This window comes from Coloeus monedula (genome assembly GCF_965178545.1).
Source record: "Coloeus monedula genome assembly, chromosome: 14".
NCBI classification, from domain to species: Eukaryota; Metazoa; Chordata; class Aves; order Passeriformes; family Corvidae; genus Coloeus; species Coloeus monedula.
Genome location: NC_138794.1, coordinates 20235056 through 20258775, shown reverse-complemented (window position 1 = coordinate 20258775; position 23720 = coordinate 20235056). Strand labels below are relative to the sequence as shown.

Sequence of the window (23720 nt, the reverse complement as noted above, 5' to 3'; positions counted from 1 at the left end):
AGTCATTTCAAACACTGCATTAAAACACCATCCAGTGCTATAAAAGGAAAAATGGATGGTTCCAGGAGGCAGCTCCGTGGCAGATGAGCCAGTGTGGCTCAGGAGATAAGAGGCAGCTGCCAGAGATGAATATAAGCATTATTTATGGATGTGGTGTGGTTGATTTCCAGAGGTGTCGGAGGTGCAGCCAGGGAGGATGGCAGCTCCCCTGCAGGCTCTCAGATCAAGCCCATGTTTGCCATCAGTGCCACAGCCATGAGAGGCAGAACAAAGCAGTGTTGATTTTTCCCTGCAAAACCAGATCTCTCCTGGACTGCCCTGTCCTTAATTTCAGAAAGAGCTGCAGCTCCAGTGACACAGGGATGTACTCGAATGTTAATAGCATGGTCAGACACAAGCTCTTCTCAATAAACCATGAGGTACTGCTTGATGAGAAAAGCTGATGGCACATTATGCTTTGTAGGTTCTTCCTGAAGAACCACATGCTCATCCCATAATCCCTGTAACATCCCAAGGATGGGCACTGATTACACACCAAGAATCAATGGATCCCACCCTGGAGTTTGGTTCACAACTATTTATTTGCTCCTATGGCCCTGCTCGAGCAGGTGCTGCTGCCACACACCTTGAACGCTCCTGGGTAAAATAAAGTAAAATGAAATCTCCTCTGTTCTGGGAAGAATTTGCTCAGCTGAAGACGATGGTGCCAGCAACTGCCGGCGCACAGGAGGCACCGACTGTAACTGCTGGAATCCTACCTCCTCTCTGGACTTCAGCATTACATTTAACCTGATTTAGATCAAAGACCCACAGACTGGCTTGAGTTGGGAGGGATCTTAAAGCTCATCCCATGCAACCCCCTGCCATGGGCAGGGACACCTTCCACTAGCCCAAGCTGCTCCAAGCCCCGTCCAACCTGGCCTTGGACACTGCCAGGGATCCAGGGGCAGCCACAGCTGCTCTGGGCACCCTGTGCCAGGGCCTCCCCATCCTCACAGGGAGGAATTCCTCCCCAGGATCCCATCTAACCCTGCCCTCTGGCCGTGGGAAGCCATTTCCCCATGTCCTGTTACTCCAGGCCCTTGTAAAAAGTCACTCTGGAGCCTTCTTGTAGGCCCCCTTTAGGCATTGGAATCCAGTCCTTGGATCCTTCAAGATCATCCAGCAGAATAATTATTTGTGGGCAAGAATCAAATAGTCTTGACTTTATTAAAAGAATCACAGAGTTGATGAAGTCAGTATTTCTGCCTAACTTTAAAAAGGCACATTATTCCTGAGGGAAACACTCAACTCAGCTCCTGGGGCAAAGCCATCAAGAGAAGTCCTAAGAGAGGAAGTACGATATGAACAAACAGAGAGGAGGTGGTTGCCAGTTGCAGCTTCTCCTTCAACACTGCAGGCTGGGAGAGCTGCTGGGAGAAGAGGAGGATCCAGGGAGAGCTCAGAGCCCCTGGCAGGACCTAAAGGGGCTCCAGGAGAACTGGAGAGGGACTGGGGACAAGGCATGGAGGGACAGGACACAGGGAATGGCTTCCCACTGCCAGAGGGCAGGGATGGATGGGATAATGGGGAGGAATTGTTCCCTGGGAGGGTGGGGAGACCCTGGCACAGGGTGCCCAGAGCAGCTGTGGCTGCCCCTGGATCCCTGGCAGTGTCCAAGGCCAGGTTGGACAGTGCTTGGAGCACCCTGGGCTAGTGGAGGGTGTCACTGCCCATGGCAGGGGGTGGAATGGGATGAGCTTTATGGTCCCTCCTAACTCAAACCCGTCTGTGATTCCATGATGTCCATCCACGAGTTGTCCCCACTTTGCAGCACCTTTTACCCAAAACATGCCAGAATAAAAGATGTAGTTTACCCAAATTACTGCAAGGATGAACAGAATCAGGAAGAGTCAGCCTGGTATCAATTCACAACTGAAGGAGAATGCTTCAAGCAAGCTGCCAAGCGTTCAAACCACTGTTTCTAAAAAAAAAAGCCCCAAACCACAGGACTGTGTTTCCAATCAGCACACAACAAGAAGGCAGGAGCGCACAGACAGCCAGGAATGTGACATCACTGCAAATCCAGCAAGGGCGGCCTCTCCGTGAGCTTCGGGACTGCAGCTCGGGAAGGGGAGGAGAAAAGGCTTGGCTCGGACAATCAGCCTCCAACCTCAGCCCCTACGCCTCCAGAACACCAAAGGCAAGGATCCCTTTGGGCCAACTCTGCCCATTGGAGACTGTTAAGGGGGATGACAGCTGTCACAGCAGGACCCTGAGGGCACAGATCTCTCGGGAGCCAGGCTGGGATCACGGAATGATCACACTCGCTTTCCATGAAAAGCATTTCTGCGTGGAGTTGTCATCTCCACATCCTCCAGCACTGATGAAAAGGATTGGCAAACATCAGCCCCTGTGCCGAGCATGGAAAATGGAACACTGCAGAATGGAGCAGATGCCCCAGGGAACCTCATCAAAGTTCAAAACCCACCCCGAACTTAAGATCTCAAAGCTTTTTATGTGGAATCCCAGACTGGTTTGGACTGGAAGGGACCTTAAAGCTCATCTCAATCCACCCCCTGCCATGGGCAGGGGCACCTTCCACTAGACCAGGCTGCTCCAAGCCCCATCCACCCTGGCCTTGGACATTTCCAAGTGGTGGCATCTACCACCTCTCTTGCAACCTGAAGGTTGGTAGATCTGACCTACTCTTCTTAATGGTGTAAAGAAGCAAGGACATGCCAAAATGACATTATCCAATCCTTTTTTTGAGAGCCATTAGAGCAGAGTCTTTTCCACACAAATTCCACTGAAACTTTCAGCGTACCAACCTGTGAAAAACCCCTCAGGCATCTGAAGAATAAAGTAGCTGCTGTATCCATCAGGAAAGGCAGCTGCCTGTGAGCTACAGAGGTCGTGGTGGGAGAGCCATGTCTGCAAATCCTGAAACCCTCAATGGCTCCATCCATTGGAGCCAACTATAATGCTCCTTTGTTAAATACACAGGAATAACCAGCCTGTGGGTTCCCAGGAGTCCAGTGAGTCATGAGTGCGGATTATCAGACATCAATAGCCTTTGTGAAGTCCCAAAATGTCAAATGAATCCCATTCTTCCTTCCTGATTCAGACAGATCTGAATTTAAGTCACTCCTCCTGCTCCCTGAGCCAGAGGAAGACCAGGAGAAGGCCTCTTACCACGGGGAGGTTCCAGTTGGAGCATCTCAAATTCTGCTCTGTGAGCAGTGAACCTGCTCCCAGAGTGAGGTCACTGCTGGATAAAATTCGGTGGTCAGGATGCTGATGATGTAAGGAGGTGAACAAAAAGCTCATTGGGAGGTGCTCATCTTAACACAATTCACAGCTTCTTCCAAAACGATTTTGTCACAGAGATCGCATCAATCATTCCCAAAGGAGCCTTGTGCTCCTTTGTGTTCCCCCACTGCCACCACATCCTGATCCTTTCTTCTACTGATATTGGTCACAAACCTTTCTAAGGAGACACCTGAGATTTGGGAGCAGCCATATCACCAAAAACATTTTGGAAAGCACTTGAGGAACTCATGCTGAGCCACTCTAGGTTTAAAGAGGTTTCTTCCAGCTCAACAGAAAGAGCATCAAGGTGAGACTGTCCCCAGCTGTGTCAGTACACTACAGGTGTTGGGCAGCAGGTCAAGGGAGGGGATTCTGCTCCTGTGCCCCTGTGCTCAGGTGAGATCCCACCTGCAGAGCTGCCCCAGCCCTGGGGCCAGCACAGGGAGGACGTGGAGCTGCTGGAGAGAGGCCAGAGGAGGCACCAGGGTGACCAGAGGAATGGAGCAGCTCTTGTGTGAGGAAAGGCTGAGAGAACTGGGATTGTTCAGCCCGGAGAAGGCTCCAGGGCCTGAAGGGGCTCCAAGGGAGCTGGAGAGGGACTGAGGACAAGGGCCTGGAGGGACTTTGGACAAGAGGGAATGGCTTCAGACTGACAGAGAGTAGGATTAGATGGGATATAGGGAAGAAATTGTTCCCTCTGAGGGTGGGCAGGCCCTGGCACAGGGTGCCCAGAGAAGCTGCGGCTGCCCCATCCCTCGCAGTGTTCCAGGCCAGGCTGGACAGGGCTTGGAGCAGCCTGGTCCACTGGCAGGTGTCCCTGCCCATGGCAGGAGCCTGGAAAAAGATCATCTTTAGGGTCCCTTCCAAACCAGACCACTCTGTGATACCATGATTCTAAGGACCCTCCAGCAGAAGGGTGCTTTTAGCTCAGTTCTGAACTTTCCTAGCCATTTTTTTAAAGTCTGTGCCCAAAATACAGGAAGAAAGTAGAAACACCACTCCATCACAAAGACCCAGTGAGAGCCCTTGTGTGCCCTTTGTTAGGGGACATTCCTCTTTTGCACAAACACAACACTTCACTTCTAAAGATGAAAGCTCAGTAACAGTTTCTGAGCTTAAACATACCCTCAGAGTGGGAGAAAATATACTTTTTTTTCCCTCTTGGAAAAAGGAGTCACAATATCTCCAGCTGACCCCAGTGACAACACAATGTGTTTACTTATTTGTGACACAACAGGCTGCTCTTGAGATGCTACTCAAGGTGCTGTAAATTCTCACACAACCCTACAACAAGAGGAAATGGAGGGACCAAGCGCGGTGGGATGCTCAGTGTTCCTAATCTGGGGGATACAAGAAGATTACAGGCAGAAACAGCCAAAACAAGTAGTTCAGCAGAACAGAACTTAAGTATTTTGAATAATGTAAGAGGAAAAAAATTTTTTCTCTTTACCAGACACAGAACAGAATTCAGAATTCCTGAAAATCACATTTAGACCCCATATAACTACACTGGAGTCTGAGGGCAGCTGATGGAGCTGTGGGTGCTCCAAAGCATCACACAAGGGCCCAGGTTGTGAGGGGTCTGAGGAAAAGCTAGTGGGAATCTCCTCTGGAATCTGCAGCTCCTGCCACACAAGAACCACCACTAACACAGGCACTCCAGAAGGCAGTAAAAACCTCCTGGAGTCTTGGGTCAGCACTCTGCTGTGGATGAATCGGTGCTCCAGCTCAAGGAATGGCATCTGGAGACAAACACCTGGAGCACACACACAGAGCAATGCACAGCTCTGCTTTGGACAGCTCTCACACAACCACAAGTAATGAAAGCCCTTACAAACCATCAGAATAAAGCACAAACCTGCCTCCCAGGAATGGCATAGAAGAAAAGTCAATCATTTCCTAGATTAGGACACCCATTAGCTTCTCCTATGTTATTTTGACTTAATAAATAAAAACTGAAAGAAACTCTGAGTGTGCATCTCAAAGTATTGAAAACCATTGCAAGAGCTGCCTTTTAATAATAAACATCATGTACTGACCTCTGCCAATTTGTATGGTAAGATCAGCTTCTCTCCCACTGTCACTGTCTTTCTGGTCACCAGGGCCTCAAACAGCATCTCTTCTTTCACCTAAAACAAAAGTACTGATGTTAATGATTATTCTAGGAATCTTTTTTAATTTTAAATCTAGTTTAAAAAAACGCTAACATTTAAACTTAAAAAACCCCTAAAATTCGGTGTAAACACATTCAAATTTCAAAATTTAATTAAAAAGAAATAATTAAACCACTTTTGCCAGCCCTTGCAGAGTTAAGTTCAATGGGTAAAAACACGCCATTGGGAGGAGCCAACTCAGCACATAAATCCAGCATCAGAAACCCAACACCAGGGTGTTCAAAAGAACCTGATTTTCTGCATTCAGGTTTCCCAGTTGCAGCAATTTCCCATTGGTTTCCTTATTCCCGGTGGTGCTCCTCCCTCCCACACTTTTTCTTGGCAAAATAAGTCAACTTTCTAGTGTTGTCAAGATGAAATCATACAAATTACTCCAGAATAAGCCAAGCAGTGTCATCAGTTTCAGAGCTATCCAAGTGAAGGAGGTTTTTTTGGTGCTTTTCAGGGTGGGGAGGAGTCAGAAGGAGGAAGAAACCCTTGGAAAAGCACCTGATATTTACTTTGCTATTGGCATTTGATGTTTACTCCCTAAAGCCCCAGTTCCTGGCAGGGTGACAGTCTCCAATCAGCCCTCACAGGTTTGCAGAACAAAAATCAGTTGTGCAAACACAGACACTTCAGCAAAGAGGAAAACGGTGCTGACAAATTAAGTGGTACCTGCAACTGTTGGGAAAAAGCCACTTTTGCAATCAGTTTCAAGACCTTTTTGCTTTGAGGTGCCCTGGAGGAATTCAGAAGGTGTCCTCTCTCCCAGAATACGTCAGACAGACCTAAAGACTTTGAGTCATTGACTGATCTTCACTAAATTTCCAACTCAAAAAAGACACCACGAGTCTGGGTGAAAATCGTGGAGCCCAGAATTAATGGATGTGGGTTGATAGAGAGATGCTGCACTGAAGTCCCTACAAACTGCTTATCCCACCCAAAGGACTCCATGCAGACACCAGACCTCCTCTGGACATCTCTGATGGAGACCGAAATCCACATTCCTGAAGCCATCCCAGGCCATATTTTTATCACAGGGAAACCATTTATGATTTGATATGGAAAATGGGAAACGTGGTGGTCTTACAATTGGACTCAATGATCTTAGAGGTCTTTTCCAACCAAAACAATTCTATGATTGTATGCACTTTGACTTAATGGTTTAATCCAGGAATTAGTATGAAGAGGAAAGCAAACAAGCCAGTGGAAGGTCAGAAATCTCACAAACCATTGCAATAATGATGCCCTTCTGTACAAAAATCTCCTTCTGCCAAAGCTACTATCGTGAGAGTCTCCCTGACAAAATCCAGGGCGTTTTTATGTAACTGATTCTTCCTGCAACAAGAACTTGTTGCTGTGGAAATCAGAACCCATCAAGTCACCTGTATATGATGTCAGCAAGGTCTCTGTCATTGGAAATGACACTTCAAGGTTCATTTCTTTTGTGCTCCGCACCACTCAGGAGCCCCCAGTTCCTACAATCTGATTTTACCTTCCAAAATCAAGCAGGGAAAAAAAGAATCTCCTGGTTCATGCAGAGATCCACAGCAAGATTTCACATTTGGTTTCTATTCCTCTACATTCACCAAAGGATGTGATTTTTGTAATTTTCCAGCAGCTCTCGACGGCGGGACCATCGGCTGCTCTCCCTCGCACCACTTGGAACAAGAGTGAATTTCACACCATCCATTATCCCACTTCAGGGGTGCTGCAAACCCGCAGCCGGCACGCTGGCTTTTCTTAATTATCCAAGGCAACAAGGCAGAGGGCTGTCAGATGGTTCCTAATCAAAACAGTCCAAAGAAATATTCCTCAACAACATAAACGCTTCCAAGTCCCAGATTTGTCAGCAAACACAGGGATTTTAAGCAATTTAAACAACTACCCATGCCACCCCTCACCATCCCCATCTCATGGTCACTCTGGTTCCTTCTCCACATGCCGTCTGGATGGAGGGAACCTGTGGATGTGCATCCTTCATTTCCTGACCCAGGGAGATCCCATCAAAGCATCTTCTTGCACAAAAACACTCTTGGCAAGGATGGGAATGCAATCCCTGCATCTCCCCAGGCCTCTGCCTGCAATTACCACCCAGTGGAGCTTGATCTTGATTCCTTCATCGCCTCTGATGAACTCCACGGGTGCAGCCAAATCATCCTAATTTTCACTCAAGGTCACAGCGTGGAGGTAGCTGACTCCTGCTGCCAGGGAGGAGCCACTGGAGCTTTCTAAAGATAAACTCAGCACATGCCGATGACTAAGGACATGGAGATACTTACAGCTTCCCCACATCCTACACTTCCTCCTCCAGTAAGCGTGAAACACTAAAACAGGGACACCCCTTGGTGCAGAGTAGCAAAGAGGAGAACACCACTAACTCCTTTACTTTGTGCCCTGGGAGTTTCACTCTTAGGTCACATTTCACGGATTTTTCCTTCCTGGTGCTAAAGGGCATGGCCTGCTCTCCCTCCTAAACATGGCCTGCAGGAGTTTAGATCTTAATTACAGGGACAAAACACAGATTTAAGACTTCATTGCCACAAGTGGGCCCAGAGAGGGCTCCAGGAGCCAGTGAAGGGTGACCGGCAGTGCCACGGCTGGGAATGTCAGCGGAGCATGGCGGGAGCAGGGAGCCGGCAAGGGCTGGGCTGGAGCCAAGGCAGGCAGAGACTGCTCCTCCAGGAATGCTGGGTATTATGTTAGAGCAGCTGAAGGAAAATGAACATTTCCAACTGGAGAGCAAGAAAACATCAGGTTTTGTCTCTCCTCCCATATTCGAGAAAGGGATTACAGCGCTGAGTGCTCGCTCTAAAGATGCCTCATGTGGAGTAACAGAAAATAAGTTCAGATTTCTATCAGCTCTTCTTGGAAAAGAGCTGAACCTTTTCCTCAGACTTTCCTTCAAATAACCAGAGAGTTAGAAAGGATGTGAGGGAATGGCTGGAGCTGTGTCAGGGAGGTTTAGGCTGGATATTGGGAAAAGGTTCTTCCCCCAGAGGGTGCTGGGCACTGCCCAGGCTCCCCAGGGAATGGGCACGGCCCCCGAGGCTGCCAGAGCTCCAGGAGCGTTTGGACAACGCTGCCAGGGACAGGGTGGGATTGTTGGGGTGTCTGTGCAGGGCCTGTGTCTGTGAAGGGCCTGGAGCTGCACTCAATGGTACTTGTGGATCCCTTCCAACTCAGCATATTCTGTCATTCTCTGAAGTTTTCTGACTCTAGTTCTGGCTCAAAACTTTGCATCCGATGAAGATGTCCCTGCTCATTGCAGGGGACAGTGTTGGACCAGATGAACTTCGGAGGTCACTTCCAACCCCAATTATTCTGTAATTCTACCAAACATCATCCGGAAAACAGATCCAGAAGAAAAAGCTGGAAGCGAGCACTGTCTGCTTCATAATCCTCACCCCCTCCCCAGTTAATTTGCAAGACATTTATCACAGGAGGAGCCCCAGTGCCTGTGGGATCCCTCTGGGAAGCCGAAGGCCATTCTTTAGTGGAAGAAGAACTTGAGAACATAAATCTCTTGCAGAGGCCAACTTTAGTTCCAAACACAAATGTGCACTGGGAGATCTGGCAAAACTACTTTAGGGCACTTGATAACTTGTATTTACCTTTATTTGCATTGAGGCTGGTTACCTAGACCTAAAAACTGAATAGAAAACTGCTCCACTGAGCAAAGCCAGAATTTATCTCCTTTCTCAATGCTCCATCCATGGAAATAATTTCCCATATTAGTAAGCCCACACAATTAAAATGTTCCTGCTCTTCCAATGGAAAACAAAAAGTCTCTTTTAAGGTTAACTAAATAATCTCTAATATATTATTTTCGTTAATAAGACCACAAATGAGCTTTTCCAATCTTTTCCCCCAGAAACACAAAGGTTTCACTCAGTTTTACACAACCCTCTATGATTTCTGCCCAGGCCCTGGGATATTTGCAGCGCTTGCACAGGACTCCACGTCTGCTTGATCCATCAGGCAGCCTTGACATCACTCCCCGGCACAGCATTTCAGCAGAGTTTAAACAAAGGCCCTGAAAAACCTGCCAAAAGCATCACATAATCCACACGCTATGTCTATTCCTGAAAAAAAAAATGGAATCAGGGTTTTACTGTAAATGAAACAATGATCTGCAGAGTCTGGCCAAAATTCTATATTGCAGTTTGCTGTTTCAACAAATGCTGCTCTGGATGGTTTAATAAAGCAAAAACATATTGGACGGGGTTGCTGGTATCTAAGAAAAAGCAAATCCATCACAGATCATCATCTCCTCCCAGATTCCTTCAAAAATCCCTGGTTTAGCTTCATTTGATAGGGACACAGATCTCACTACACAGAGGGAGGATAGTTGAGCAGGGTGTTGCATAACTGGTGCAGCAGGCAAATTCCCCCAGTTGTCCTTAGAGCTTCCAACACAAACCAACCAGCTCACAAGAACTTGGACCAGATTTCCCTTTGCTGTGGGAGAAGACCTTAGTTTTGCCTAAGTTTTTAATTTCAGCCAGGCTGGTGGTTCCCCTCCTGCCCTCGGAGGCTACATCCCCACCGGAGCCATGCCGGAGCACCTCTGCATCCCCTCTTGGCTGCTCTCAGAGATTGCCAACCCAGCTCCAGCTGGATTTTTTCCTTCTCTTCTCCATGTCAAATCCTTGACTGAACAAATCCAATGAGTCATTTGAGTATAAAAATCAAATCTTGATTTCTTGGGGAACCAGAAGTTCCCCCAAGATAAGGAAGTATCAGAACAACACAGTTTCTTCCATCCATTTGCTGTGCTCAGGATGGTCCCACCAAGCAGTTGGTGACCACAGGAAAGGAAGTTCAACTCCTTGTCACCTCATATTACTTTTATTCTGACATGATTTTTCAGCTATTAGTGTCCAATGCCAAGATCTGGAGAGGGGATTATCAACTTTTTCAAGCCAATTCATAACTTTAGAAACAATGGGAAAAGCAAAAGTGTTCAGTGACCACAAAAAAAAAAAAAGTTAAATGTTTTAACGAGTATTTTAGGTCTCTGGCTGAGAAGAATTCATTACACTCAATGTGGAGAGTTGTAAGTAGCCAACTAATGAATAAAGAGTGGTGGCTGCTCTTTGTAATGATGTTTGAACCCTTTGGTTCTCACTTTGAGTCAAACCTGAATAAGCAGCAGCATCTGTTGAGGTCTGCAAAGAGAAATGTGGCATTTCAGAAAGGGAAATCAAGTCTGAAAATGAGATCATTGGCTTTTTTCAGCTGATTTCAGTGGGTCTGTTGAAAGGTTTACACCTGGAGGCAGCAAACATTTCCAGTTCCAGGATCAATTATCACCGAAATGCAACTGAAGGGACAAACACCACCACTTACCCAAACCCAGTGATGTACCTCATCAGATCCCACCTCAGTGCAGCATGCATTGTCCTGATCTAACTAGCAAGCATTTTATTTCTAGATGGCCATTTAACTTGCAAAAGAATGACCAAGATGAACAGAAATCTATCACTTTGCTCAGCTACATCAGATCTACACCAGATCAGTGTTTTGGGTTTTTTTTTTTCCAAATGGTGAAAAAGAAATATTTATTTTTACATCTATGTTGACACTGCCTGGGGGTGCTGTTGCAGCCCACAGCATTGAGGCACTGTTGGATTGACACAGCTCAGCCAATGCCTCATTTCACATAATCACGTGTAAAAACCACCCCGCGACCTCCCCACGTGCAGATGTTGCAGAAGGGTTTGTTTGCAAAGGCAAAGACCCAAAGCCTGGAACCTTTTCAGATCTCTAAGTCGCTCTCTTACTCAAAACTTTTTTAAAAAACAATTACTTAACTGACTTGGCCACACTGAACAGGGTAAAATCAACAACATTCTCCTCCCAACTCATATTTTCCTTCTGTTTATTTCTGCAATCTCCAAGGCCAAGATGCAAAGAGCATCCAGCTGCTCAGACTGTATTTTACAGAAGCTTTCCCCTCCCTAAACTCAAAGCATTAATGAAGTGCTCTGGAAGTCCCTGAGAGCCAATTTCGAAGTTCTTTAGGTAGGGAGATAACACAACTGTTATTTAATGGAATGAATGGGAAGAGCACCACATGTACACAAAAGGACAAGTCACCTTCTGATTCTACTGCAAAATCAGCACAAATTCACCTTCCAGACCATCCAGGGAGCACAAAAGGTAAAGATAATTGTTGCTATAACCAGCTACAAGAAAAACATTTCAGTTGCAAGAGGTTTAGAGCATTTCAAGTGAAGTGAGACAGCAAGGGGAGCTTCTGGCCACCTCAATCCATGGGAGGTGTTTGAGCTCAGCTCTTGAAGGCTGAAGGCCAGCAGGACAAGTTGGCTCATTCAAGAGTTTTCTCAAGAAAAGTAGTGCCACATCTTCATAACCTGCTTGGGCTGACAGAGCAGATCTCCTAAGAACTTACTCACTGCTTTTGCACTGATTTACAGAGCTGGACATGGCCTGGGCCAGCCAGGCTGACACCTACAAACCCTTCCCAAGGGACACCAGCACAGCGGTGGCTCAGAGAACAAGGTGTCAGGTCCTAAACAGCAGATAACCAATAGATGCACCAAAGAAATCCACAACAGGCCCATAAACAGGGACTAGAGGGATGAGATGGGCCTCCAGCATCTCAAACCCAACCCCTGTGGATGCTGACAGGTAGTAAGAGACAAAAAACACGGTGAGGGAGCTCAGCACCTCCTACAGCTTCCTGTGGAACCACAACATGGGGCTGTGGTTCTACAACTGCTTGAGCTCCTCAGACAGACTTTGGAACAGACTTGAGGAGCACCAGGTGAGGGCGAGGGAGCTGAAGGCTGGCAATTGAAGACACTGCCCTGTTGGGCAGCAGGGTTGCTTTGCAACCTTTCACATTTAATCCCAGAAAGAGGATTTTCAGTCAATGAAACCTTGCAGCTGAAGAGTTGGGTCAAAAACCTACAGGAAAAACCTCATTAAAAAAGTTCCTGTACCTTTTCCCTGGCAAACACGAACAGCTCATAGGAATGGAAACACACAAGAACTTTCTCTTTGGTGAAACTGCAAATAAATTGTGTGTGTTTTGTGTCCTAAACCAGAGGTGGCTTGTTTGGTGTGAAAGCTTCAGGGGAAAGCAGAGCCTTACCTCCAGCAGCTCTGACACGACAGGAAGTATTTCAGGGTTGCAGATATCGATGGAGTCATCCCGGTAGGTCTTCTTTTTGTACCGGATGTTCCCCAGGTGCAGGATTGCTGACAGCAGAGAGAAAATCCTAAATGGAGAGAATTCATTTTCACTCGGTTGGTTTTCCATAAAGTGAACGAAGAAGCAAATTTCACTCCCAAGGGCCTTCTCCCTCTTCGGCCCATCCCTCTAATTTTCAATCCAAAGTACCCACTTTGCCTCATGTCAAAAAGATTTTCACTTAGTCAAGCACCAAACTTGCATCCGTACGGTTTCCTTGAAAATTCTTGAACACATCAAGCCCACGGTTACAAAATGACAGCCCATGTTGTAAGAAAAATAGAAATCCAGTAATCTTGATATCCAGATGAAATATTTATCATGCAGTTGTCTAAATTAAGGGGGAGAGTGGGCTCGGCCATGCAGGTGATCCCTCTTAGTCCCTGGCACACATGTTTCTGTCACCATTTTGGATCCAGTCCCAGCCAGGAACCATACAAAAGACTGTACAAAACAGCATAAATGCTTTGATAATATATAAGCAACCGAGACAAAGAAAAGATGTTACACTTCAAGTAAATTTATCCAACCAATTTTTCTGTTTTGGAGGGAATTTGGTCATTTTTAAGTTTTCTCGCCTCCAAAAAAAATAGGATCAGACACTCAGAGAATATCCTGAGTTGGAAGGGACCCACAAGGTTCATCCAGCCCAGCTCCTGAGCCATGGTTGACTTCAGCTATAAACCCTGTTGGTCCTTATTTCTATACTCCCTTGGGAGCTAAAAATGAATAAACCCAAATGTGACTCCTAGCTATGCCACCAGCTTGTCTGGACAACACACCTTCACCTCTCCAAGTCCTCCCTTATCTCCAAAACAGGGATACTGACTCCTTGTTGTGAATTTCAGGATGCAATTACAAAAATTTCTCTTCTCTGTTTCCACAAAGGTGAAACTCCATGTTTTGCTATAAAGAAATTAATGTTAAAAGTATAGTAGTATTTAAAACATCCTTCCTGTATCTCAGCTGAAGGTGGTTCTTTATTTGTGCTGCACTTGTACAACGCCAAGCAAAATAAATCTGCTCGTGTAGTGAAGACTCCACTTTATTTTTGACAAGCAAAATTCACCAGGAGCAACTTGTGTGCCAAGAAAAATCACTGCACAGTAAATTAGAAGTGTGAATCTACTGCATCACCCGACTCTGCTCAGTCCTGACACTTCCTGATTGCTTTGCTCCGGCAATTAAACCCCTCAACAGGCTTTAGACAAACCTCATCCTGAAACCTGATAAAGCAGCGTCTGACACAGAACACATTCACACAAGTTTGGATCCTTGGCTTTGTCCATGTGTGTGGGAAAGATAGAGAAAAAGTGGTTTTAATTTCATAATTGATTTGTTACAAGTGAGGGATAAAGGATGAGCTTCCGAAAATTCTCAGTTGGGTGAAAATGCCTTTGAAGCAATTTTTTACATCAAGTTCTTCCCAACCTACTCAAGCCTTTCAAGCCAAGAATCAACTCAGAAGGGATTATTTTGTGATTTGGTTGGAGATGACCCTTTATGAACACTCTAATTCCATGGTGTCAGTGGTGTTGCAACCCAGCTAAAGTCCAGTTTTCAAACGAGCACGTCCAGTGAATTAGTGAAAAAGGCCAGCTGGAAATGAGCCTACGGACCCAGAATTGCATGCAAAGGGTTAAGTTTGATGAGGGAAAAAGAGGATTTCTGATTAAACCAGGCTCTGGATTCATGACATGCAGAGTGAGGCGTGATTATTCATGAACACTTGAGAAATACTTCAAGATGTCAGCTTCTGCCAACGCTCCATTTGCATGAAGAGAATCCTTAAGCACAGCAATGATCATGGAATCACGGAATGGTTTGGGTTGGAAGGGACCTTAAACTCATCTGGCTCCATCCTGCCATGGGCAGGGACACCTTCCACTAGCCCAGGTTGCTCCAACCCCATCCAGCCTGGCCTGGGACATCTCCAGGGATGGGGCAGCCACATCCTCTCTGGACAATGTCCTGCCAACGGAGGTGATGTTCACCAGGATAATCTCCAAGCCATTAATATGGAAAATAAACTCACTGTCTGCGTGTCTTGGGCAGAAACCCCACCATCTCCATGGCGAGCTGCAGCCGCTCAAAGTCGTGCTTCAGGTCCTCCCCTTCCACGGAGAAACAATCCTGTTGGATCAAACACACAAATTAACACCAGATCAGGGCCAGGTGGCCAAGCCAGGGCTCCGTAAATATCACTGAGTGATCTCCAGGTCCTTTATCAGCAACATTTCCAACCTGGCACTGGAAATATAACATTGTTGGCTAATATTTTCTGGAGATACATCCTTGTTTCCCAGGTTTAATCTCTAAGGAAAGAGGTGAGTCACCCCATTCCAACAGTATGGTGAGAGCTGGTCAGTGTGGGACAACTCACACACAAAAAGGATGGGAAATAACGACGGGATGAAATCTGTTCCACATTTACAGGCAGTTTATTCCACATTCAGTCCCTTAACTAAAGAGGAAAATTCAGTTTTTGAATAGAATTCAGATAACTTCATGTAAATGATGAGTGCATTAAATCCTGTGTGGGAAAGGCAAAGCTTTAAATATCTTTTCCAGTAACTTTATTTGAACTACCAAGAAGTTATTTCAAAATTGGGAGAATTTGAAATCCAGGGTATTTTATACCTCTTGGAGGTTCACGTGCCTCAACTGTTTCATTTTCCCTTGATATCAGTCACTGACATTTTCAGAAAAATCCAGTGACATTCCAGACCCAACCAAAGCTGTCCTGCACCAATATTTAGGGAACAGAAATGCTCTTTAAATGAATATATAGACCATTAATGCCAAATTCCTTCTGCTTTGGCTCACTATAGGTCTGCCACGGATTATTTATTCTTCTCTCTGCCTTCGTAGCCTATATTTAATATTTTACCCATTGCTGCCTATAAAAATTACCCATCTATGAATCAAAATTTAGTTTATCGTTTATCACACAATATCGTGTTATTTTAAACCTCAGAATATTTTACTAACACTTAAATCAAGACTTTCTACAAGTCATTAGAGACTTTCAACAAGTTAGTCCAAGTGTAAGTCAATATAAATAAAAATTCTATAAAATTCTACAAAAAGTCTATTAAAAGAATACAAATAAAAATTGTAGCTGCATTTGGAATTAATTAAGCAGCTGAATGCAGATCGTTTATTTTGATCATTTCCTGTAAATTTCCTGTATTTATCACACAAGCAAATGGGCAAAAAATTTTGCACAAATAACTAGGGAAGTCTGGATTAAACAGGGTTATGTAAATCATTGAAAAGCCACTTGTAGTCACTGATAGTACAGAAAATAGATCATAAATACAGAATACAGAGAATGAAGTTATTTTATAGCATCAGCTTTCTGTTTTAGAGCATTTAAAGCCTCCCAACCATATCAATGAAGTTCTTCGTCCCAGATCATCTTGATCCAGAGCATCATTACAGCCATAGTTATTATTAGAGTGGAAAATCCTTATTTAAGATATTTATTTATATTATTGATATATTTAAATGTCAATATTGTTATTTATTATATTGTTTACATATTTTAAATCTTTATTGCAACATAGGAGACTCCCACACAACTGCACTAAAAGCCAGAGAAGTGCAATTGGACAAGAAAATCGAAATTTTTTTATCAATTGTCCTCAGGGACAAGTTAATGCTCCATGGACAAAGTGAATTTGGAGCTGTTGAACAGTAAAACCATTTAAAACCACACACAACATCGATGAAGGTGGGGATTGAACTTCCAGGAGAAAATACCAGCCTGTTTCAGGAAACAGCCACTAGAAAAGGGCATTTTCACCTTCCGTTAGGAGGTGACTGGAAACGACCCTGTTCCAGCGCTGTCCAGAGGAACCCAGCATCGACATCTCCACCACGAGCAGGGACACCACAGGCACCAGCACTGGTTATTTACACAATAAAACCTCGGGATAAGACCTTGTCCCTCCTAAACTCCAACCTTGGCTTCCTCAGCCACTGCACTTACACTGAGAACTCAGCAGAACCTCCCACCCTTGTTCCGGCAGGACGTGGACTTGGCAGGACAACAACACAGCCACAAATCCTGCAAATTAGGCTGATTTAAAGCTTTTTTTAAAGACACCAAGTGGTGCTTTTAGTGGCACTCCACATTCCAGGAGACATTTTCATTTTCTGGCAGCATTCCTCCAAAATTAAGTCACGAGTCAACAGCAAAATACCCTGGACAACTCCGAAGTAGCACAATCTGTGCTGAAGGCAATTTAATTAATGATTTACATAACAATTGCTCGACTCATTAATCCGCATGGAAAGGCTTTTAGCAAAATCTCTGCTTAAAAGAGGATGCTCTCTGCAGTGCTCCAGCACGGGACTGCTTCCTAATGGATGATAAATGGAGGATAATTATAAAATAGAGGAGTGTCCTTGATATTAGAGCAGACAAGCATCACTAAATCCATCCCCACAGACCTAACTTGCCGCTAATGTCCTGCCAGAGCAATTAGTTTCCCAGCAAAAGTGAGTCCCCTGCTTCCTACAGTCACATCGAAGTGATCCATGGATTTCCATGGAAAATTTAAAGAGGAGAGAACAGAGTTTCTTTGTAAACTTGGTGTCTGCAGCAGGTTGAGTCCATGGGTATGGGGAGAAGCCCAGGGTAGGCTTAGGAATGAATCATCAACAGAAGCCAAGATGTGATTTACCAGGAATATCACAGAAAATGATCCCAAACAAAATTATCCTAAATAAATCAGCAAATGAACAGCCAAACGGTAATGACATGTGGTTTTGTTGTGCAGAATAAGGACACAGACATGGCAGCCCCCAGGCTGGCAGGGTGCTCCTGGTCACACCAGGAAAATGTACCAAATTTCGGGGTTGTTTTAATTTTAATTCCTTCAGCAAATTGTCCCAGCCCATTCCTAAAGCAACAAAAGACTTTCCAACTTATAAAGGGTATTAAGGTCTAGAACAGCGTCTACTCATCACTCCCTGCTCCTGCAGGACCCCTGAGGATGCTGATGGATTAAGGATGCTGACCCAATATTCAGTATTTTTAACCTTGTGAGAGAAGTTCCTTCCTCCCCTCCTAAGGATTTGCAGGGAAATGTTGCTGTTAAGACACTTGTTTAGCCCGAGTGAATCCCAGCTCCTTCCCAGATCACCTCTTACTCTTCCAGATGCATCAGCAAGACTTTGGCAACCATCAAGCACATGGGAGAACTAGCAGGAAGGACATGCAGGGGATGCCAAACATGCTTCCACATGCAGGACACACCCACGGGGAGCACCACGGGACACACAGACACCCAGAGCACGTCGGTGGCGCAGGAGGAGCCAGGGAACGGAGAGAAGCTTCACCATTCCCTTTTTTGGGGTGATCCATTTGGAAAGGATGATCATGTCAGCAGAAGTATTTTAGGAGAAGCAATTGTTTCTGCACTCTGAACAATATCAGGATTTGATTTTCTCACAGATGGCTAGGGGGATGTTTTTGGATTTGTCTGTTTTTTCCTGGAAGCTGGAGAGCAGATACATCACTACAACCAGCATGAACTGATGCATCTCTTGGGGCTTCAAGACACTGATTTGCTGTTTTATTGGAATGGAATTTCAATTTTTGCATCACTGCCACATCACAATTTCCATAAACCATCACGTATTCCATCAGGAAGGAATGAAAACCCCCCTTAGTTTTCCAAAACTGAGATGATTGTAGAGACCTGACCATCTCCAACTGCTGAAGAAGCTTTCCAGATGGAAGGAACCAAAAAAGGGCAAGGGAACAAAACATCTGTACTGTCACAAGCAACACCACGGCAGGGCAAAGGGTGGTTAATGGGTTAAACTTCGTTGGATTTGGCTTTCTTGGTGTCCCTAAAACACTCAGGTGAGAGCAGCCCTGCACCAGCAACACGGAAGAGGAGGGTTCTTGTACTGACCGGCTCCGAGTCATAGCAATAATCATCCCAGCTCTGTCTGAGGGGTTTCTTTGTCATCTGAAAGCAAGGCAGAGCGGGTTAAGTGGTGTTCCCACCCCAAATCACCCCCACGACCTGCTCCCTTAACCAGGAAAGTGATTGCTGTTATTCTGCAGAGTCATTCCCTAGTTTTATTGGTTTTAAGGGAAGATTTATGATGCTTTTGCATTCTTGGTGCTGCTTCCTGCTCACAGTGTATCAGCGAGGCCCTCTCATCAATAATCCTAATGGATACTAAAACCTTTTCTTCTTCTCCAGAGTTGGGGAAACCCTTAGTTCACCTGAAGAGCCACTGATGCCAAAATCCCACTGAAGAGCAGATTTGGTTTGTTTCTACTCTCAACCTCTGCTCCAGACACATACAAATGCAGCAAAAGTGAGATTCTTCCAAGGAACACTCCAAAGCTTTTTAAGAATTTCTGTCTTTTTCCAATCAGACAGAGATGGAGTTGAGAGAAGTCAAAGCATGCATCAGTGACCAGTCCCAAGAGGGAGACAGACGGCACTGGAGCTCCTGGGGAGCTGAAAATAAGGATCTAAACCTGAAAATGACTGATTTCAAAATGGGTGAAAGTTAACAACCAGCACAGAAAATATTCAGTGAGTTGCAGGGTGTGCAGGGGTGGGTGCACCTGCCATTGGGGGAGAGATGGAAAAGCCCCCATACTCAGGGGACACTTTGAGTAAATTTGCATTTAAAAATAAATTGAAATCTTTATTTTCAATCTGAATAGATTATTTCTTATCTGCAAAGCAAACTCCCCATTTATTTTGTGTAACAGAACAAGAGCCGAGGAACCTGGGAGGAGGAAAGTAAAGCCTGACTCAGGACTGAGTCACTCCTTCACTTCAGGGGCCTGGTTCAATATTTTATGGCTTCTCTATATGAATATTTAATTTTCAGTAAAACACTTCAGTTCATTTCTGAGCTGGCTCTTTTCCCTTTTAAAAAGGCAGGGTCTTCCCCAGGACACACTTAAGAAGAGACTGCAAATGTTCAAGAGTAATTTTATAATTTTTCCCTTGAACGTCTCCCAAATTTCTTTTTCCATTTCTCCACTACCTCTTTCTTCCTTTTTCTCCTTGTTTTCCTTTTCCTTTCTTCTACAGGGTGGGGAAAGGCTGCTTCTGCACTGTCAGATGGTCTTCATGTGAAACCATGCCCTGACCACATCTAAGGGTGCTGTTTTCCCATAGTTGTCAGTGTTAAATCTAATCCTAATTTTTAAAAAATTATTCAAAAACCTCCCACAAACTCAGTGTCACTACTGTCCATACACTGTGTTCAGAGAAGTCCAGAGTCTGCTTCCCTGATCCACTGGACTGATCTCAGCAGCCTTCCCCAGCTTACTTGCCTCACAGCACCCTAATTCAGATTAAAATAAACATTTCACCCTACATTATAGCATTCCTACTGGTTCCCCACACTCGGTGCCATTAGATTTCTAATTTTCCTTTCAACACAAATGCTCTTAAACTGCTATGTAAAAAAAAGACCTGTAATTAAAAGTAATGTTTTCAACTAACAGAAAGCGACCGGATGGCCCAACAAAACCTGGGAATCTGACAAAACATTCCATCTTGGCACCTTCCTGCTGCAACACTGAGGCACAGATGGTGCTGGAGATCACACCACGTTCCCCAACCAACGCCTGAGGCACAGAGACTCCAGCAAAGAGCCTCCAGCCCTCAGAGTGTTCCTCACTTGGGAATATTTCCCAATCCTGTGATGGGAGGGTGGGAGCCATTAATACACATCGGATTTTGGTGTTGATTGCCAGCTTTAAAAACATCCTTAAAAAGTCCCTGGTAATTGAGAGTGATTCCTGAGTGAAGTTATATTTCTAAAAAGAATAAAGGCTATTTGGGTTGGGCTATGGGTCCAAGCTTCTTTCCAGTTTAGGGGCTAAATCACTCTTTATGGCTCCTCACGTTTCAGCACCATGAAAACTGCAATTAGTTAAAATCAACATGTAATTTAACTCCTCTTCCACATATTCCTCCTATTTTTGGTCTTTTTGAAGTCCCTATTCTCGAGAGTCACTGGATAACTGCTTAACTACCTGAAGTAAATCAGTTTATTATAGAATTATCATCATGTAAACTGAATCTATTTGGCTGTTGGTAACACCTCATCCATCATTAATTCCCAGGTTTTCAATGGTTGCTGTGGTTTTAGTTATATTAGACTTGTTCTACTGTTAAACTCAAAGGGTCATGTTAAAAGCCAGCCAGAAGCTACAGAATTAGGACTTCCTCATGCAAGATGTTATATCCCAGGATGCCACATTTTCCCCTTTTCTCAGGGGACAGATGTTAATGAGTAAATGACATTCACACAGAGAGCAGAGAAATTCTGACTGTGTCTCCCTCCAGCAATCAAAAACTCAATACATTTAACATATCCCAGGTACAGAAAACACTGATTATTTTTCCCTGAAACACTGCCAGGTGTTCAGATTGCTAATGCAGAATTATTCCAATGACGGAAGACTTCCTATAAACTATTAAACCCCACTTTTATTACTCCACACCTTTAAAAAGCCTCACTTTTACTACTCCACACCTTGTCTTTATTAGCATTAAATATCAGCAGAAGAAAAGGCAAGAGCACGGATTGTATTCCCGTATAGAATTCCCACCTGGTTGAGGTAATGATATTCCTCCGGCTGCTTCAGGTGAAATGCTGATCTCTCCTCCTCGCTCGCTCCTGCCAGGAGGTAATAAAATACATGGTAGTTCCTGGTGACAAATGAGAAACAAAAGCTGTTAGACTCGAAAATGAGCAGCAGCACCGAGCAGAGGCACATGGAAACCTCCCAACCTGATTTTCCAGCTCCCAGGCTCAGGCCTGACACCGTTTAGAGCTGGTCCATACCTGCTGTGCAGGGATGGAACAGATTCAATTATGCCATGGAGAATGAGATCCCTCTTCTCCAAGGACAGCCACTGCCCTAGAACCTACTTGGGGAATTTCTGGCTGGGATGATCAGGTTTTCCTTCAGAAGCATGTGCAATGCCTACATATTTCACAGAATCCCACAATCATTTAGGTGGGAAAAGACCTCCCAGACCATCGAGTCCAACCGGCACCCAAACCCCACCTTGTCCCCAATCCAGAGCACTGAGTGCCACACACAGGAATTCCTGGAACACCTCCAGGGATGGGGACTCCAAACATCCCTGGGCAGCCCCTTCCAATTTCTGACCACCCTTTCCATGGGGAAATTCCTCCTGATGTCCAGCCTGAGCCTCCCCTGGCACAGCTTGAGGCTGTTTCCCCTTGTCCTGTCCCTTGTTCCCTGGGAGCAGAGCCCAACCCTCCCCCTGGCTGCCCCCTCCTTTATTAGAATCACAACATATTTCCTTGCAATGCAGAAATTATAATTTTTAATACCTTATTACCATTAAAAAAGCAATGACTTTGCAGTTGCAGTTCCATGAGACACGACTGAAAAATCTTCAGGTATTTAAAAACCCAAATATTCAAAATTCCTGAATATCACTAATGCTAAACCCACCCCAAGGGACACTCATCTGTTCTGCTTCCAGACGACTCTAACACAGATTAACGCCATTTCTTTCTAATATTAAAACTCTGCTTTTATGTTGGATGTTTTCCAAGAGGATCCCAGTTTAATCATCTTGCAACACTCAAGAGGACGTTTGTCAAGGCTGTAGATGTTTTTTAACTCCAGGAACAGCCCTGGAGCATTCCAGAAAACTCACACATCTGTCTCCAAAGGGAAACACAGCCAGAAGTGCCAAGAGTTGAAAGACAACTAAAGGCAGCAAAATTATTTAGAAGTGGAATAATAATTACTGAGAGAGGAGAGGAATATGCAGCAAATGCTGCAATTAGGAAAGAACACTTCACTTAAGTTCCTTCTCTATATAATTTTGGATCTTTCTAGAGGCCCTTCTGAAGGCTTCAGTGAACTGCAAAGAAGAATGAAAATACCACATGTCTCTCCTAAAATGACACATTAAATAGTTCCCAAGCTGCACAAGAATGAAGTGGTACATAATAATCCATATGCCATAAAGACAATGAAAATTAAATGAAACGTGACAATATTGTAGTGGAAGGTCCCTTGCTCATGGCAGGGGTTAGAACGAGATGGTCTTTAAGGGTCCCTTCCAACCCAACCCATTCTATGATTCTACGGTAAGTCAAAGACTGTCGATAAAATAATGGAGTTTATTCCCTCCACGAGCACATTTCTCCCTAAACAACAAAATATTCAAACATAAAATGCATCATTAATCTTTGCAGCATGGGGTTAGGTGCATGAAAAACGTGATCCCCCGTGCCAGCTCCACCAGGGATTTAAGTTATCTGTGCCATGTACAGGAGTTAAACCCAAGCCTTGGGCAAGACAGAGGCACCCACCGCTCATTGTGCTCCTGATAGACCAGCCGGGACTTCTCCAGGAGGTATTTTTCAACATAAGCTCTGCAAGGAAAAAAGTCAAAGCATCATTCATTGACCTGATACTGAGCTCCAACGAAGGCAGCTTTACCGGGGGCTTCAGCCTTGGTACCCACACAAAGAAGTTTCAGCCTTGTTTCACTTAGTTATATAAATTTCCTCCTCGGCAGAACAAGCCCAATATTATGTTTGGCTTCTGCGGTTTTTTTGGTTTGATACCAAGCCAACGCTAACTTGGATCCAAAAAGAATGATCTCAGATGTGTCAGCCTATGGGCAGGAGAAATGTTGAGAGCAAGGAAGGAGCTCGGATCCCTATTTCATCCAAAGCCAGCAAAATCCCATTGCCTGCAGCCCAGGAGCCGTGCACACGGAAATACATCTGCATGCTGAAGTGTGCAAGATGCCATTCAGCTGCAGAATCGGTCCCCAAATCCCCATTCCCTCCTCCCAAAGAGCCACTTCTCACCAAAAATTTGGGTTATTCACTTGTGGCTCCAGTCAAAAAAAATAATTGCGAAAGCTCCTCATCGCAGTTTACATTTTCTCCTAAGAGCCTCCACAACAAACACGCTCAATCTACATATTAAATATTTTTTTCAAGTCTGTCGAGTTAAACAAAGCTTCCACAGGTTTTTTCTTCCAAACAAA

General features: G+C 44.8%; 1 protein-coding gene across 5 annotated transcripts in view; it reads right to left on the bottom strand.

Annotated features, from left to right (window-relative positions):
- MYO9A (myosin IXA) overlaps positions 1-23720 on the bottom strand; it is a 176749-nt gene that overhangs the window by 87441 nt on the left and 65588 nt on the right. For all 5 annotated transcript variants that reach the window (XM_082290759.1, XM_082290762.1, XM_082290760.1 and 2 more), the window contains exons 4-8: positions 23032-23094; positions 21281-21380; positions 14705-14802; positions 12571-12697; positions 5331-5420 (exon numbers count right to left, since the gene is read on the bottom strand). In XM_082290759.1, coding sequence (XP_082146885.1) covers positions 5331-5420; positions 12571-12697; positions 14705-14802; positions 21281-21380; positions 23032-23094 — 478 coding nt within the window. The remainder of the gene's footprint in view (positions 1-5330; positions 5421-12570; positions 12698-14704; positions 14803-21280; positions 21381-23031; positions 23095-23720) is intronic.